The sequence below is a fragment of the Typopeltis vanoorti genome, chromosome 2 (genome assembly GCF_054136105.1).
Source record: "Typopeltis vanoorti isolate ZY-2024b chromosome 2, IOZ_Tvanoo_1.0, whole genome shotgun sequence".
NCBI classification, from domain to species: Eukaryota; Metazoa; Arthropoda; class Arachnida; order Uropygi; family Thelyphonidae; genus Typopeltis; species Typopeltis vanoorti.
In genome coordinates, this window is record NC_143550.1 from 60,732,743 (window position 1) to 60,747,693 (window position 14,951).

Below are 14,951 nucleotides of genomic sequence, written 5' to 3' on the forward strand. Positions count from 1 at the left end.
TAAGCCCTTTAGTTGGAAAGACCTGGGTTTGATTCTTATCTATGACATAAGGAACCTTATGTCATAGATAGGAATCTATGACATAATATCTGGTCTCTTTTGACTGGAGGTGAGTTAGCTGGTCTCATACAGAGGTAGAGGATCTTTCCATCAGAAAAACCGGCCCCATGAACACACATGAATTTACAGCCATAATATATATACCTAATGCCTCATTAAGAGGGCTCAACCATCCACCAAAGGGAAGGGGGGAACTCCATACAAATACAGGAAAACCTCGCATAATGCAATTAATTCATCAATTAATGCTTGCTAAGCGAATATAGTAAACAATAGGAATAATTGAATTGAATGTTGAAAGTTTATTTTTCACTTGGTTAGATTATAATAAATTTACTTTAATCCTTTATCCAAGTGTGAGCAAACAAAGTTTGCGCCTACTGGGGTAAGGTGTTGTACCACCTTACCCCAGTCCTGAAGATAAGGACTGGGGTAAGGTGGTACAACACCGGGCAACTCATTGCAAAGGTGGAGCAAGCTAACATCACTATCTCAGTATCTCCCATAATGCAAAACGCATCTCCTTGCTGATATGTATAATGTTATACATTAAGGGAAGGGCCACTACCCAGACTAGTTTCAACCTTTATTGAGGTCTCTTCAGTGGGAGCCAGGCCCAAGTGGAGATACCAGGCAGAAGCATTAACAAGGTCATCTCTACCTAAAGGAGTTGCCAAACAATGTGCCACCTTTTTATTAAATTACTCTGGATTTAGAGAAAGATGTTGAAAGTTTATTTTTCACTTGGTTAGAGTATAATAAATTTAGTTTAATCCTTTATCCAAGTGAGAGCAAACAAAGTTTGCACCTGAAAGTATCTTCAGGACTGGGGTAAGGTGGTACAACACTGGGAAACTCGTTGCAAAGGTGGAGCAAGCTAACATCACTCCTATCTCGTTATCTCCCATAATGCAAAACACATCTCCTTGCGGATATGTATAATGTTATGCATTAGGGGAAGGGCCACTACCCAGACTAGTTTCGACCTTTATTGAGGTCTCTTCAGTGGGAGCCAGGCCCAAGTGGAGATACCAGGCAGAAGCATTAGCAAGGTCATCTCTACCTATAGGAGTTGCCAAACGGTGTGCCACCTTTTTTATTAAATTACTCTGGATTTAGAGAAAGATATTGAAAGTTCATTTTTCACTTGGTTAGACTATAATAAATTTAGTTTAATCCTTTATCCAAGTGTGAGCTAAAGGATTACAAAATGTGTGATACAAAAGGATTAAACTAAATTTTTACAAAAATTTAATTTAATTTAATTTAATTAAAAAAATTACAGTATAAGCTATATTAGAGTTAATAATAAATAAATCAAAGTTAATAAAAATTAAATGCTTAAATTTTTATTTAATATCTAAAACATTTGAGTGAGCTTTTTTTTTTTTTTTTTTACAAAGAAATTAAGTAAAGATGTTTGAATCACGCTCGACTGTTTTCATATCGCCATGCAATTTGCAATAGCTGGCAATCATTTTATCAAGATTTTGGAGGACTTCGAAGCTTCATTCCATATCAGGATCAAAGAAAATTTCCTTAGCATACTCAATGTGATTGAAAACTAACTCAAGTTCTTTTGCAGTTAACTTCTTAGTCATAACATTCTCTTCTTGTTTGCACTCCTTTTCTTCTTCATATGCAAGCTGTTCTTCTAGTTAAAGGAGATCATTCTCGCTTAATGTTCTGAATGGGAACCGAGCAAGTTTCTCAATTTTCATTATCCAGTTCATTAAATCCAAGTACTTTTCCGACTGTGCTGATTTCTTCAATAATGTTAGATCTTGGATTCTGCACAAGATAAACTAACATAAGTTTCAGTTTAAAGTCGCCTTCTAAGTGTAAGACGATCTTTAGATACTTTGTATCCTGGTTGAGATGCTTCAATTTTAACTAGGAAAGTCTTTGTTGGCATTCACTTCCAAAAGAGACCAATTTCATCAATGTTGAATATTTGCTGATTGTCATAATCACCCTCCTGAATTATCCTTTGCACTTCCTCAGGAAACTTAGCTGGAGAATCTTTATCAGCCATAGAAGATTCCACAGTTATTCTTACCTTATGTAGTCCAGTTCGATTTTTAAAATGGTCAAACCATCCTGTACTGGCAGTAAAGCTTTCACATTCCTCTTGAAATTTGGTCTCATTCAGTGATGTAATAATATTGAGAGCTTTTGTCTGAATATTCACTGTACTAAGAGGTATTCTTTTTTGGTTATAATCCTCAATCCAGAGTGATAGAAGATGCTCCATCTCGATCATTAAATGGAGTCTATTTTTGGTAATCTGCATGCTTAAAGAAGCAGTAGCAACTTATTATTGCTACTGCTTCTTTAGGACTATATTGCTCTTCACTAAAAACACACGTATAACCACAGTGATTAGTTTTAATACATAAATATTTCATCCCAAGTATCTTGGAACATCTTCAGTACAGTAATTCAAACAATACTAGGAATAACATAGTTAGGGCACGTGATTACAACGGAATCTCAATATGTGTGCAGTAACGTGTTATAAAAAACATATATAAAGAGACTATTTCACACAATTTTGGATGACAATTTCCCATACTTTAGGAATAGTAAGAATGTCGTTGCGGTTTAAATTTGGTCTGTGTAGTAGATCAGTAAGAACGTCTGTGCAACGACGTTCTTACTATTCCTAAAGTATGGGAAATTGTCATCCAAAATTGTGCAAAATAGTCTCTTTATATGTTTTTTTTTTTTTACTTCTATAACATGTTACTGCACGCATATTGAGATTCCGTTGTAATCATGCGCCCTAATTGTATATTATTCCTAGTATTGTTTGAATTACTGTACTGAGGCTGTCCCAAGATACTTGGGATGAAATTTACGTATTAAAACTAATCACTGTGGTTATACGTGTGTTTTTCGTGATGAATTCACCACAGGTTTCATTATATAAAAATATATTGCTCTTATTTAATATAGTCCAAACTGTAGACTCGCTGTATCTCAGGTCTCGCACAATCATTGTATTGCTAGAGCTACTTTCATTTCTCTTAATGACTTCCAGCTTTTCAGCTCAGTGCAGATTGGTGACAAAACATTTTGCATAACGTAAAATTTTGCATAACAAAAAAATTGCATAAACTGATTAATCACTCACTTAAAGCAGGCAATAATATCATTTCATTCAACCACGTTAACTGATTATTGCACATAAATTATGTATTTATAGGAAAACTTAGCATTAAGCGAGGTTTTCCTGTAAATACATAATTGCAAATCTCGTGCTCTGACTAACACAGCAGCACTGTTACCATGATTTTAGTTATGGTTAATGAAATTTTATGCATATGTAATGATTATTTTAATGTTCAGAATAACATGTTTGAAGTATGAATTCTAGCATTACTAAATAAATGAATATCATTTCTTTGTGAATAGATTGCAAATTTTTAGTAAAATAAATGAGTACTTTAATTTATAATTGAGGTATAAATGATATAAATGTAAAACAAACTTATATTTTCTGTTTGATTCTCAGGAGGAAATTTTTATTTACTAGAGGTATAATTAGCCATAATGAATGTGTTACAATGACAATTTCTTGGACTATTATAAACCTTGTTAAAACAAACTTCTGTTATATATCTAACATGTGCATGTTTTTACTATGTTTTGAGGAGTCTACAGATCCTAAGGAATAGAAAATTTTTTCTCTAAATTAGCTTATACTTTTGGAGATACTTAATTTTCAAAAGAAAAATCAAACCCATGAATCCACTCAGCATATGTTACTGACATAAACATGTAAATACATTTTCAGTATTCCCACAAGTATCTAATTTATGTTAATTGGATATTTATTTATTTCTCCATTTGTTTTCTTTAATTTCCTCCTCCTCCTCTAATGTCTTTTATTCCCCAGAAGGGAGTAAGTGGACTTTAAAAAAAGGTTAGTGCTAAGACAGTTAAGCAGCCAGTCTCCATCCTTCAAATTTCACTGATAGTAAACCAGACATATCATATTATTGTCCAATAGCGAGTTCTGCACATGATTTGAGATGCAGGGTTAAAAACAAGTATTTTCAGGTGGGGAAAAATCTCACTTCCAATACCAAAGATAGACTAACTTAAGAAACAGAAGAAAAGCTTAGAAAAAGTTCCCTGGTCAGAAAAAATTGAACATATAATGGTCTTCCTTTGGAGGTTAGCACAATGGATGCAAATGCTCTTCTACACAGCTATATAGGCATCTTTTTTAATTACGTTATTTTATTTATGGTGTTTAAACATGCCATTGTATGTTATCACATATACATATGTCAGTTGCACATTAATGTATTATATTAATTTTATATACAGAAGCTATCAAAGCCAGAGTGTGTGTGTGTGTGTGGCTAAATATCATTTGTCCTCAAATGACCTATTTCCATATACTTTACAATATGGAAAAAGTACATGTGTCTAGGAGAGAGTATGAAAAAGCATTTATTTAAACCCCTTCATGACTTATGGGCCACCCTTTATTTTTGGATATGCTGTATGCCTTCATTTCTCAAGGTTTGTATAATATCTATATACAGGTAACCCTTGTATAACACGAATATTAGGTTGCATAGAAATGCCATTATACTAATCGCGTTATGCGAGACTTAGATCACATAGAAAAAGGAGGGTCATGTTCCGAAGTCAGTTTTTTTATTTTTTAATTATATAAACAACAATGACATATCAAACAAAAATATATATTTTTTTAATTCAGGTAACAAATATATGGCATAAAATTATAAAAATTACAAATTGTACATAAACTTCATTGCATATAATGCATAAATGTTTTAGGCAAAATAAAATAAAGTGCATATTTTAATCTTTTATAGCACGAGGATTTGAGAATCAGTTAATAAACATTGCTTTTTGTCATGTAATCACCTGATGCATTACTACAAAACAGTAGAGTAATTCTGTCTCTGGAAACTTTGAATCCAAGAGCTGATCTTTCATTTTTCGAAATATAGGTGCGTTTTGGAATTTTTTCCCAATAAAAGATCCATTTGCATCGAACACCTGGTCTGCATTATAAATGTTTATAAACTTTGAGAGATTTTGTTTAATAAGATTTCTATCCAAAGGAATTTTCTTTTGAGTGCAATCTTATACCCGAATCATTAGATTACTCCATTTTTTCCATTAGAATATCGAGCAACGTGATCTGCACTTATTGTTGACCCAATAACACTTTCTCGGATTTTATGTTCATTTTGTTTGATTGTTTGAATTGTTGATTCATTTAAATTCAAAGTCCTTGCAACAACTCCTGGTTTCTCTACATTTTTCAACCAATCCATGATTTTATTTATTTTCACTTCGAGAGAAATGAATTTTCTTTTCAATATTGGTTTTTCCCTTTCATTGCAGTTTGTGGCCATTACTATAAAAATAAATTTTTCACATAAAAAAGCATTACATATTGCATGTAACTCACCAGAAAATAAAGCGCTCAGCTTGAGATTAACACACTCATGATTTTTAATGAGCTTTCTGGCAGAAAACGAAGACAATTTTCAACAATGAACACTTTATAAGGTAAACAACTGACATACACACGTAATAAAGGGTATTTCCCCTAATATAAATTTGCTACTTATAACTACATGTGTGATATGGGCAGACACAAATTTAACGAAGATAAAATCTGATTTTTAAATTGCAAGGTGAAAAATATATGAAAAGATAAAGGGTTTCTACAATTTGTAGACCATGTGATATCGAAACCGTGTTGTATAAGCATCACGTTATACGAGGGTTACTTGTATTCCCCAATCTCCTTGTTATCTAGGCATCTAGCAAACTTGTTAAGCTCTCAAAATGGCAGGACAGGCTCTTTTATAAAAATCAAACATTTTTAATAGAACCTACCGATATACTCACAAGTGTGGACATCATCAATCTGCTCACCAATATGCCAAGAGTGGAAACTATGCATTTACTCTGCTTTCTATGCATTCACTGGACATTATAGACTTTTTTTAAGCATTGTATTAACAACACCTTCAAATTCTAAGAATTTTTTTAATAGAAGGAAGGATTGGCAATAGGTTCTTCCTTTTGTCTGCTACTAGCAAATGTAGTAGTTTAAGAAACAAGACTTACAGCACCAGGGAATAAGACCTAAAAATGTGGTTAAGGTACATAGATTTTCAACAATTGGCCCAGATCCACAAACCAACCAGAATTTATCTCTTACCTTAAGAATATTCACCCTCAGATAAAATTCACTTTTCAGTTGGACAAGTCTTCACTGTTTTTGAATATGATCGCAGAGGTGTCTGAGCATAACAAGGTCAATTACTCAGTTTACAGGAAACTTACCCATAACAAGATAATACCTGCATGCCAGACACAAAGAAAAAAAAAAAAACTGGTATTAAACAAACCTTGAAGAGATAGGGCATACCACATATCCATGAATATACATAAAAAAACCCAACAAACCTACTACCTCAGCTCCAAAGAATGGCTACAACAGATCACTGGTCAACAAAATCCTACAATCATCTAGACTGCCGAACATAAAAAACAATATTTCAGGACAGTAACTCGCCAACATGCATGATCAGTCACAGACAAGAGTTCAAAATTATTACATCAACAAGGCACAAAGGTTACCTTCTGCCCCTCAACAAAATATCTAATCTCCTCAGGCCACAAAAAACCTCCCTATCTAAACTGGCATCTACATGATAAACCATGCCTGTGAGTTATGTTACACAGGACAGACATGAAGGTAAGGCAAGACATGCATATTCCAACATTTCAAGGAAGAAGAGAACAAGGGGAAAACACAATTCAGGACTGGCAGCACTTACAACAGATAAACATCAAATAATATGGCAACAAACAGATAATCCACATAGATTACAATAATTACTAAAAAGTATTCAAAGAGTCAGATATGTACCCCTGTCATTAAACAACCAACATACACGAATACCAGTAGCAAGAAAAATGCTAACACCATCAAATGTCAATTAATTTAAATTAAACGTGACGTCATTAGCCTCCATATACAAGTAAGACTAGCCATGAAGATACTTCATGCACAAACATTGTTTGCTTACACTTGGATAAAGGATTAAACCAAGAATATAATTTCTTGGCCTCTTCAATTTCATCAAGCAAAAAAATTTTCAATATCTCTGATTCGAAATTTAATAAAATGATACACCTTTTCCTTACTTGTATATGGGAAATATGAGTTCTATATTACTTCAACCTTGGTATCTCCTCCGGATCTGGAGAACTCGAAGGTCGAAACCAGTCCTGGTTGTGGACCTTTCCCATAATGCATACCATTATACACACTCTAAAGGATGTGTGCTTTTGCATTATGGGATACTAAGACAATTGATGTAAGTCATTAGCCCCTATATACACAAGTATCCCAGTTGTGAAGACATTTCGTTTTAAAAGAGGTATACCGTGAGTAGACATATTGATACAAAATTAATAACGGAAAACTCACGTACAAAGATTATTTAATAGTATAATTTTTGCCTGTGTGTCATAGGCATCTTCAGTACATTTTAAGCTCAAATTAAACAATAACTGACAATTCCAAAAAGCACCACCTAAGTAGCTGGTGTAAGATAACTAAAAAGGTCAATAAATTTCCTAACAAAAAATGTATACAATAAAAAGTTAGGAAAGATTAGCTGATTTATAAAGTACCATCTCCCATAAAGGGGATAGACGTAAGCCGTCGGATCTGTTTAAGTTAGGAGAATGAAGTAAAGTTTTACATGTTTCTTTATAAAGGCATTCCATGAGGAATCGACTTTTGTGAAGGACTCTTGTCTTTCTCCAATGAACTCTATGTCTAGTGTAGATGGCATGTTCTGCAAGTCCAGACTTTTCAGCTTTTAAAGTATTCAATATAAGATTGGTGTTCTTCTAGCCGAATAGAGGCAGATCTTCCTGTTTGTCCAAAATAAGATAATCCACAAGAGCACGGAATCTGGTAGACACCCGGATAATTAAGATGTGGAAGCTTGTCCTTAAGAGAAGTGAGAAAGGTGGAGATTTTTCTAAACAGTCGAAAGGCAACAAAAATATTCAGTGGTTTTAAAACTTTTACTATTCGTTCACTAATGCCTTGTACATAAGGGATGGGAATGCATGTTATTTCTTCTGTACTCAAAGCTCTTTTAATGAAGCAATTCTTATAACTATTAGATAGAACGGAAGAAGTTATATATTGCAGTTCTTTCTGTAAAAGATCGTCTGAAGAACAAAAGGAGTGGGCCCGATGAACCAGTGTTTTAATAATTCTTCATCAACCAGATGGTAACCTACATTTCTCAGTCTATAGAAAGAAGACTCATACAGGCCATTATATCCATGCGGAATCTCATCACCATCCCAGTCAAAAGGCAGGAACTATTAAAACACTGGTTCATCAGGTCCACTCCTTTTGTTCTTCAGACGATCTTTTACAGAAAGAACTGCAATATATAACTTCTTCCTTTCTATCTAATGGTTATAAGAATTGCTTCATTAAAAGAGCTTTGAGTAGTTTTTAATATGTATTCCTCTTCAAATACAGAAGAAATAACGCGCATTCCTATCCCTTATGTACAAGGCATTAGTGAACGAATAGCAAAAGTTTTAAAACCGCTAATATTTTTGTTGCCTTTCGACCGTTTAGAAAAATCTCCACCTTTCTCACTTCTCCTAAGGACAAGCTTCCACATCTTAATTATTCAGGTGTGTACCAGATTCCGTGCTCTTGTGGATTATCTTATTTCGGACAAACAGGAAGATCTGCCTCTATTCGGCTAGAAGAACATCAATCTTATATTGAATACTTTAAACCTGAAAAGTCTGGACTTGCAGAACATGCCATCTTCACTAGACATAGAGTTCATTGGAAAAAGACAAGAGTCGGTTCCTCATGGAACACTTTTATAAAGAAACATGTGAAACTTTACTTCATTCTCCTAACGTAAACAGATCCAATGGCTTACGTCTATCCCCTTTATGGGAGATAGTACTTTATAAATCAGCTAATCTTTCCTAACTTTTTATTGTAGACAATTTTTTTTTTTTGTTAGGAAATTTATTGATTTTTTTTTTATCTATCTACCTTACACCAGCTACTTAGGTGGTGCTTTTTTTTTGCAATTGTCAGTTTTTGTTTAATTTGAGCTTAAAATGTACTGAAGATGCCTGTTACACAGAGGAAAATTATACTATTAAATAATCTTTGTACGTGCGTTTTCCGTTATTAATTTTGTATCGTGAAAACATTTCATTGGCAAACTTTATTTGCTTACACTTGGATAAAGGATTAAATCCAAGAATATGATTTCTTGGCATCTTTAATTTATAGTTTAACCACATGAAAAAAACTTTAAACATCTGCCATCAAATGTCCACATAGCACATGCAAGCATTCCATTATTATTGATTTTTTCAAATAAATTAATGTGACCAATACAGGTCTAACCTAATTTTTTTTATTATTATTCACTTTTTATCTTCTGAAGATGTGAAACAAAGAAATTTCAAGAAACCAGTTGAGTGTCTTAATAACTTTAGTACCAATTATGGTGAAAATACTGACAACACAATTGCATTTTATGGCAATTATTCTTGGAATTATAAAATGGCACGTGTTTAATCTTTATGATCTTCTGGTTTAAATTATATCATTTTCTGCCAAGAAATCATAGTATGTACCAGAATCAGACTCAGAGTATTTCATGACTAGTTTTCAATCAAATTGTTTTTCTTTAAATACTTTATCTAATAAATAACAAACCAATAAGGATGAAAACAAGAATTTTACTAATTTACTGTCCTACCAACTGAAAACACTTGCTACAACATGAATTTTATATCTATTACTAAAAGATTTATTCCGCTTACCTCTTTTACCACATCTGCCCTTTCAATAAAACCAAAGGTCTCTTTAAGTGCACACACAACTCCTTGATAACGCTGTGGCTGTGGTTTTTCTAGCATAACATTTCGTGCTCTGGGATTACCAGTATGCTTGTCAGTAGCAATATGAAATGTTACTCTATCTCCAGGATGAAGCTGAGCATCACTTGCTTCCAAGTCTTCTTTAGTATATGGAAGAAAAAAGCATTCTCCTCTATTTTCATATGCAACACGACCCTGAAAAAATAAATAAATAGAGTTGAAAGCAAGATTAAAACTAAAAATGTTTTTCTTCTACAAATTTTATAACCAAATGCTTTTTCTTTATACAGACTCAATTATAAACAGGATTCTTGTAGGTTACAATATTTTGATTTGATTCAAGCACACTGAGAATAGAAAATTAGGAATAGGAAATAATACTAAATTATAGAATTTGTTACATTATTCATCTAAAATCCCATAATTCATCTTACACAAAAAAATTTTACAAACATTAAACAAAAACATTTATGATTTAATCTTCAAGTAATTTCCACTTCTGTGAATAAAATAATGTAGTCTAACAACTTATTTCCAGTTAACTTACATCTCAGTATTATTTAAATTAAATTTAATTGAAATAATTAAGTAGATAATTTATTATTATTATCATTATCATTGTTCCGGGAAACTCCAAGGAGTCGACAGACTCATCGAGGGAGGCCCTAACATCATGTCTGGAACAACTATTCAACATTCACACAGTATCTATCATATCTTGCCTTGAACTCATTCACGGTCGTAGCACCCACAACAGACTCTGGAAGCTTATTCCACTCATTCACCACTCTCCAAGTAAAAAACCTAGCTCTAACACCCTTGTCAACCACGCTCTTGCTCAGCTTCCATGCATGGCCCCTAGTCCTCCCACCACCAGTCATATTTTCAAAAATATCTTCTGGATCAATCTTATAAAAACCCTTCAGTAATTTCAATGTCTCAATCATATCACCCCTCCTTCGCCTATCGTCCAATTTCTGCAACCCACAAATCCTCAACCTATTCTCATAAGGTTCATTCCACAGACCTGCTATCATCTTGGTCACTCGTCTCTGGACCCTCTCCACCTCCTCCCCATCACGAAGAAACCCTGGTGCCCATAACTGGGCACAGAAGTCCAGATGGGGTCTTATCAAGACTCGATACAGAGGAACAACAACTTGCTTCTCTCTGCATGTTAAAGTATTTTTCATAAGCCAAGTGATTTGGTGAGCTGTTTTAGTTACTTTTGCAATGTGTCCCCTAAACTTCAACTCCCTATCCACCAGCACTCCCAAATCCCTGGCCTCAATCTCCTGGAGTACGGTTCCACCTATGCGATATACTGCTGCTATTCTTTTCACCCCAAAGTGCATAACCTTAGACTTTGCCACATTAAACTGACATTCATTTTTCCCAGCCCAGTCCTCAAAACTATCCATATCATCCTGTAAAATTTTGACATCCTGCGCACTCACAATTGCTCTACCCAACATTGCATCATCAGCAAACAAGTGAACACTTCCTCTCAAATCCTTTCCAATATCACTGATGAACAAATTGAAAAGCAGTGGTCCAAGAACAGAGCCCTGCGGCACTCCACTAGTCACAAGACGTCTTTATGACTCCACTCCTGAATAAACCACTCTCTGGTATCTCTCCTTCAACCACCCTCCTATCCATCTTACCAACCCTATATCTATCCCCATCTGCTCCAGTTTACTGATTAGGGTTCCATGTGGTATCCTGTCAAAGGCCTTGGCAAGGTCCAGTAGTATCACTGTAAACCCATTACCCCTATCCAGTTCAGCCGTCACTGTGTTATAAAACGTGAGAAAGTTACTGAGGCATGATCTACCCTTCAGAAAACCATGTTGTCCCCCATACAATATCCCATTTTCATCTATCCAATCCTGTATTCTTTTCTTGACTAATTTCTCTAAGACCTTGACAATGATTCCTGATATGCTAATCGGTCGGTAATTTACAACAGCAGTCTTGGAACCACCTTTATGCAGTGGAACTATTTTCCCCTCCTTCCACCAGCTCGGGACTAACCCAGACCCGAGACTCAAATTAAACAAAATGGTCAAGGGTACTGACAATTCTTTAGCTGCTTCTCGTACTACACGAGCTGGTATACCATCCAATCCCACAGATGTATTGACATTGAGGTTATGCAATAGACTACTCACCTCCACTTCATTCACCACAATTCCCGTATAATCTACTGGTTTATTCGTTTCTGCAATGTCACCACCTGGATGATATATTCTTGCAAAGTGCTCACTCAGTAACTCAGCTATCTCAACTGATTCAGTTACCTCCCTACCATCGGCATTCTTTAAAATCATTCTGCCATGTACATTTTTCCTTTTACTTGCTACATATCTAAAAAACTGTTTAGGATTCTCTTTAGCCTGCATGGCCAATGTTCTTTCGTAATCCTTTTTTGCTTTTCTTACCACACTCGTCACCCTTCTGGCCTGCGCTTTATACCGTTCATGAGCCTGCCGGTCACCTTTCTCCTTAAATTCCCTCCATAGTTGTTTCTTTTTTTTGCAGCTCAAGCTTAATGGTGTTATTCATCCATTTAACCCCTACTTGATTTATTATTCGGACTCTAGGTATACAGTCAGCCATTGCTTCATGCAAGCACTTCTTAACTACCTCCCATGCACTATCAACTTCTAGTCCTTGCAGTTGTACATGCCATGGCACTGAGCCAATCAAACTCCTAAGCCTGTCATACTTTCCAGCCCGATAATTCCACATGTACCCTGTCTTAATTGAAAATTCTACACCTTTAGCCACCTACCAAGTCAAGACCCTGTGATCACTCTCACCGATTGGTGGCAATGTGGTCATATTTGTTACAGCCAAATCCTCAGATGTAATTACTAGGTCAAGCACTCTCTGACCCCTAGTATTTTCCATTACATGCTGTCGCAGATAGTTATCCCTTAATAACTGCATAAAATCCAATTCCTTCCTCCCGTGTGTCCTCTCCTCACTCCAATCAATGCGACCATAGTTGAAATCTCCCATAATAATCACCCTCCTTCCACTCATTTCTTCTATTTGCTTATGCATATTGTCACCACCATCTTTTCCATCACCTGGTCTATAGCAGCACCCAATTGTATATTTAGTTCTGCTAGCCACAATCTCACACCAAATGGCCTCAAATGTGCTCTTTTCTCTATCCTGCAATTCAACTTCTATTCTCATCAGCTATCATCAACAATACTCCTCCTCCCATTTTATTCTCTCTGTCATTCCTGAACACACTATACCCATCACATTCAATCCCACTAGCTATATCATCTACAGTCAGCCATGTTTCACTAATACCAATAACCTGTGGTCTGGAAGTGCCAACCATCGCCAAAAACTCTTCCTTCTTGTTCCTAATACTCCTAGTATTAGTGTACATGAATTTAATAACCCCATTCTCAAGTCTCAACCACTTTCTCAAGTCTTCTTACACCATAACCATTCAAATGCAAGCCATCCATCTTATATAGATCCTTTCACCCATCAAACTCACTCCACACGTCCACAAATTCCACACCACTCGTCATACATAACCCACGCATAAAGTCATTCGCAATTATGGCCCTCCTTTTAAACATTTCACTGTCATACCGTGGCAAAAGACTAATCATTCTAACTCTCTCACTCTTTTCTTTTGCTACCTCAAACAATTCATTCAGGTCTTCTATCATTTCCATTTTATCTCATTTCAAATCATTCGTACCTGCCATAACAATCATTTCTTTCACCCTTTCCTTTTGCTCTCTAATAGACTCAGTTACATCCTTTATGGTAGCACTAGGTTGGTACGATTTAGTCAAATCCTCTACTAACACACCTCGTACTAACGAGTCTCCATACAGCACTCTATCCTTCATTTTGTTCATGTTCACATTCATACGCCTATTTTTCTTGTCATACCTTTTATTATTGGTTGGTTCATTCAGTCGACTTTTGTTCATGCACTCTAGCTGCTGTTTTGCCCTTTCTATCGCACCATTCAACAACGTGATCTCATTCAATGCATCTATCTCATCTTTTTTATTCTCTGAGAAACCATTAATACTATCATTCACACTTTCTACATTCACGCTCTCATAATTCTCATGTACAACCTTGCCGTTTCTTGTCACATCGCTAGTTTTCTTCATTCCGAAGTTTGACAAAAATATCACACTTACGATCCGAAATACACTTCAATTCCTCATTCTCCCTACATTTTCTACACATATTCAATCCTTTATTATCATCTATCCACACTCCGACCGCACTCTGTAAAGTGTACATTTCACAGCTAATACACTGACTCATTTCTTTTATACTACTGTTCTTTGATAACGATGGCGAACCATCATTACTGGCCGTACTACTTTTTATTTAGTACTACTATAGCAGGGACTATAGTCAACTGAATAAATTTTCATAAAATAAGGGTAATTAGTCAAAGCATTAAACTAGCTGTATACAAGACCATGTTCCAAGTATTTTAACTCATAGATCTGAGAGCTAGGTTAGAATTTTTTTTTTTTTTTATGTGGCTCTCCCACCCATGTGGTGTGTGTGCCAGAAATGCTCATACTTGAGCATTTCTGGTTGAATATCATCTACTCCTGCTACCTTTTTACATATCAGGCTTTGGATGGCTTTTTTCTACTTCAAGTATGGATATGTATTCCTGACTGCATGCCTGGTCAGTGTTTTTTTTACCACTGTGCTATCATCACTGCTTATTTCATTTAGCAGGTTTTCAAAGTAATTACTCCACACTTCAAATATATCTTTTTCTCCTGTTTTCATGTCACCTTTATCATCTCTAACTCCTTTTACAGCCCTCTTTCCTCCATTTCTAAGCTTCTTCAACAACCTCCAGAATATCTTATCACCTTCTTGATATTTATTTTCTATATTCTTGC

General features: G+C 35.1%; 1 protein-coding gene across 4 annotated transcripts in view; it reads right to left on the reverse strand.

The window, feature by feature from the left end:
• The window catches only part of Unr (cold shock domain-containing Unr), a 281,401-nt gene that overhangs the window by 182,390 nt on the left and 84,060 nt on the right, over positions 1–14,951 (reverse strand). For all 4 annotated transcript variants that reach the window (XM_090411509.1, XM_090411484.1, XM_090411490.1 and 1 more), the window contains exon 6: positions 9,967–10,218. In XM_090411509.1, coding sequence (XP_090267635.1) covers positions 9,967–10,218 — 252 coding nt within the window. The remainder of the gene's footprint in view (positions 1–9,966; positions 10,219–14,951) is intronic.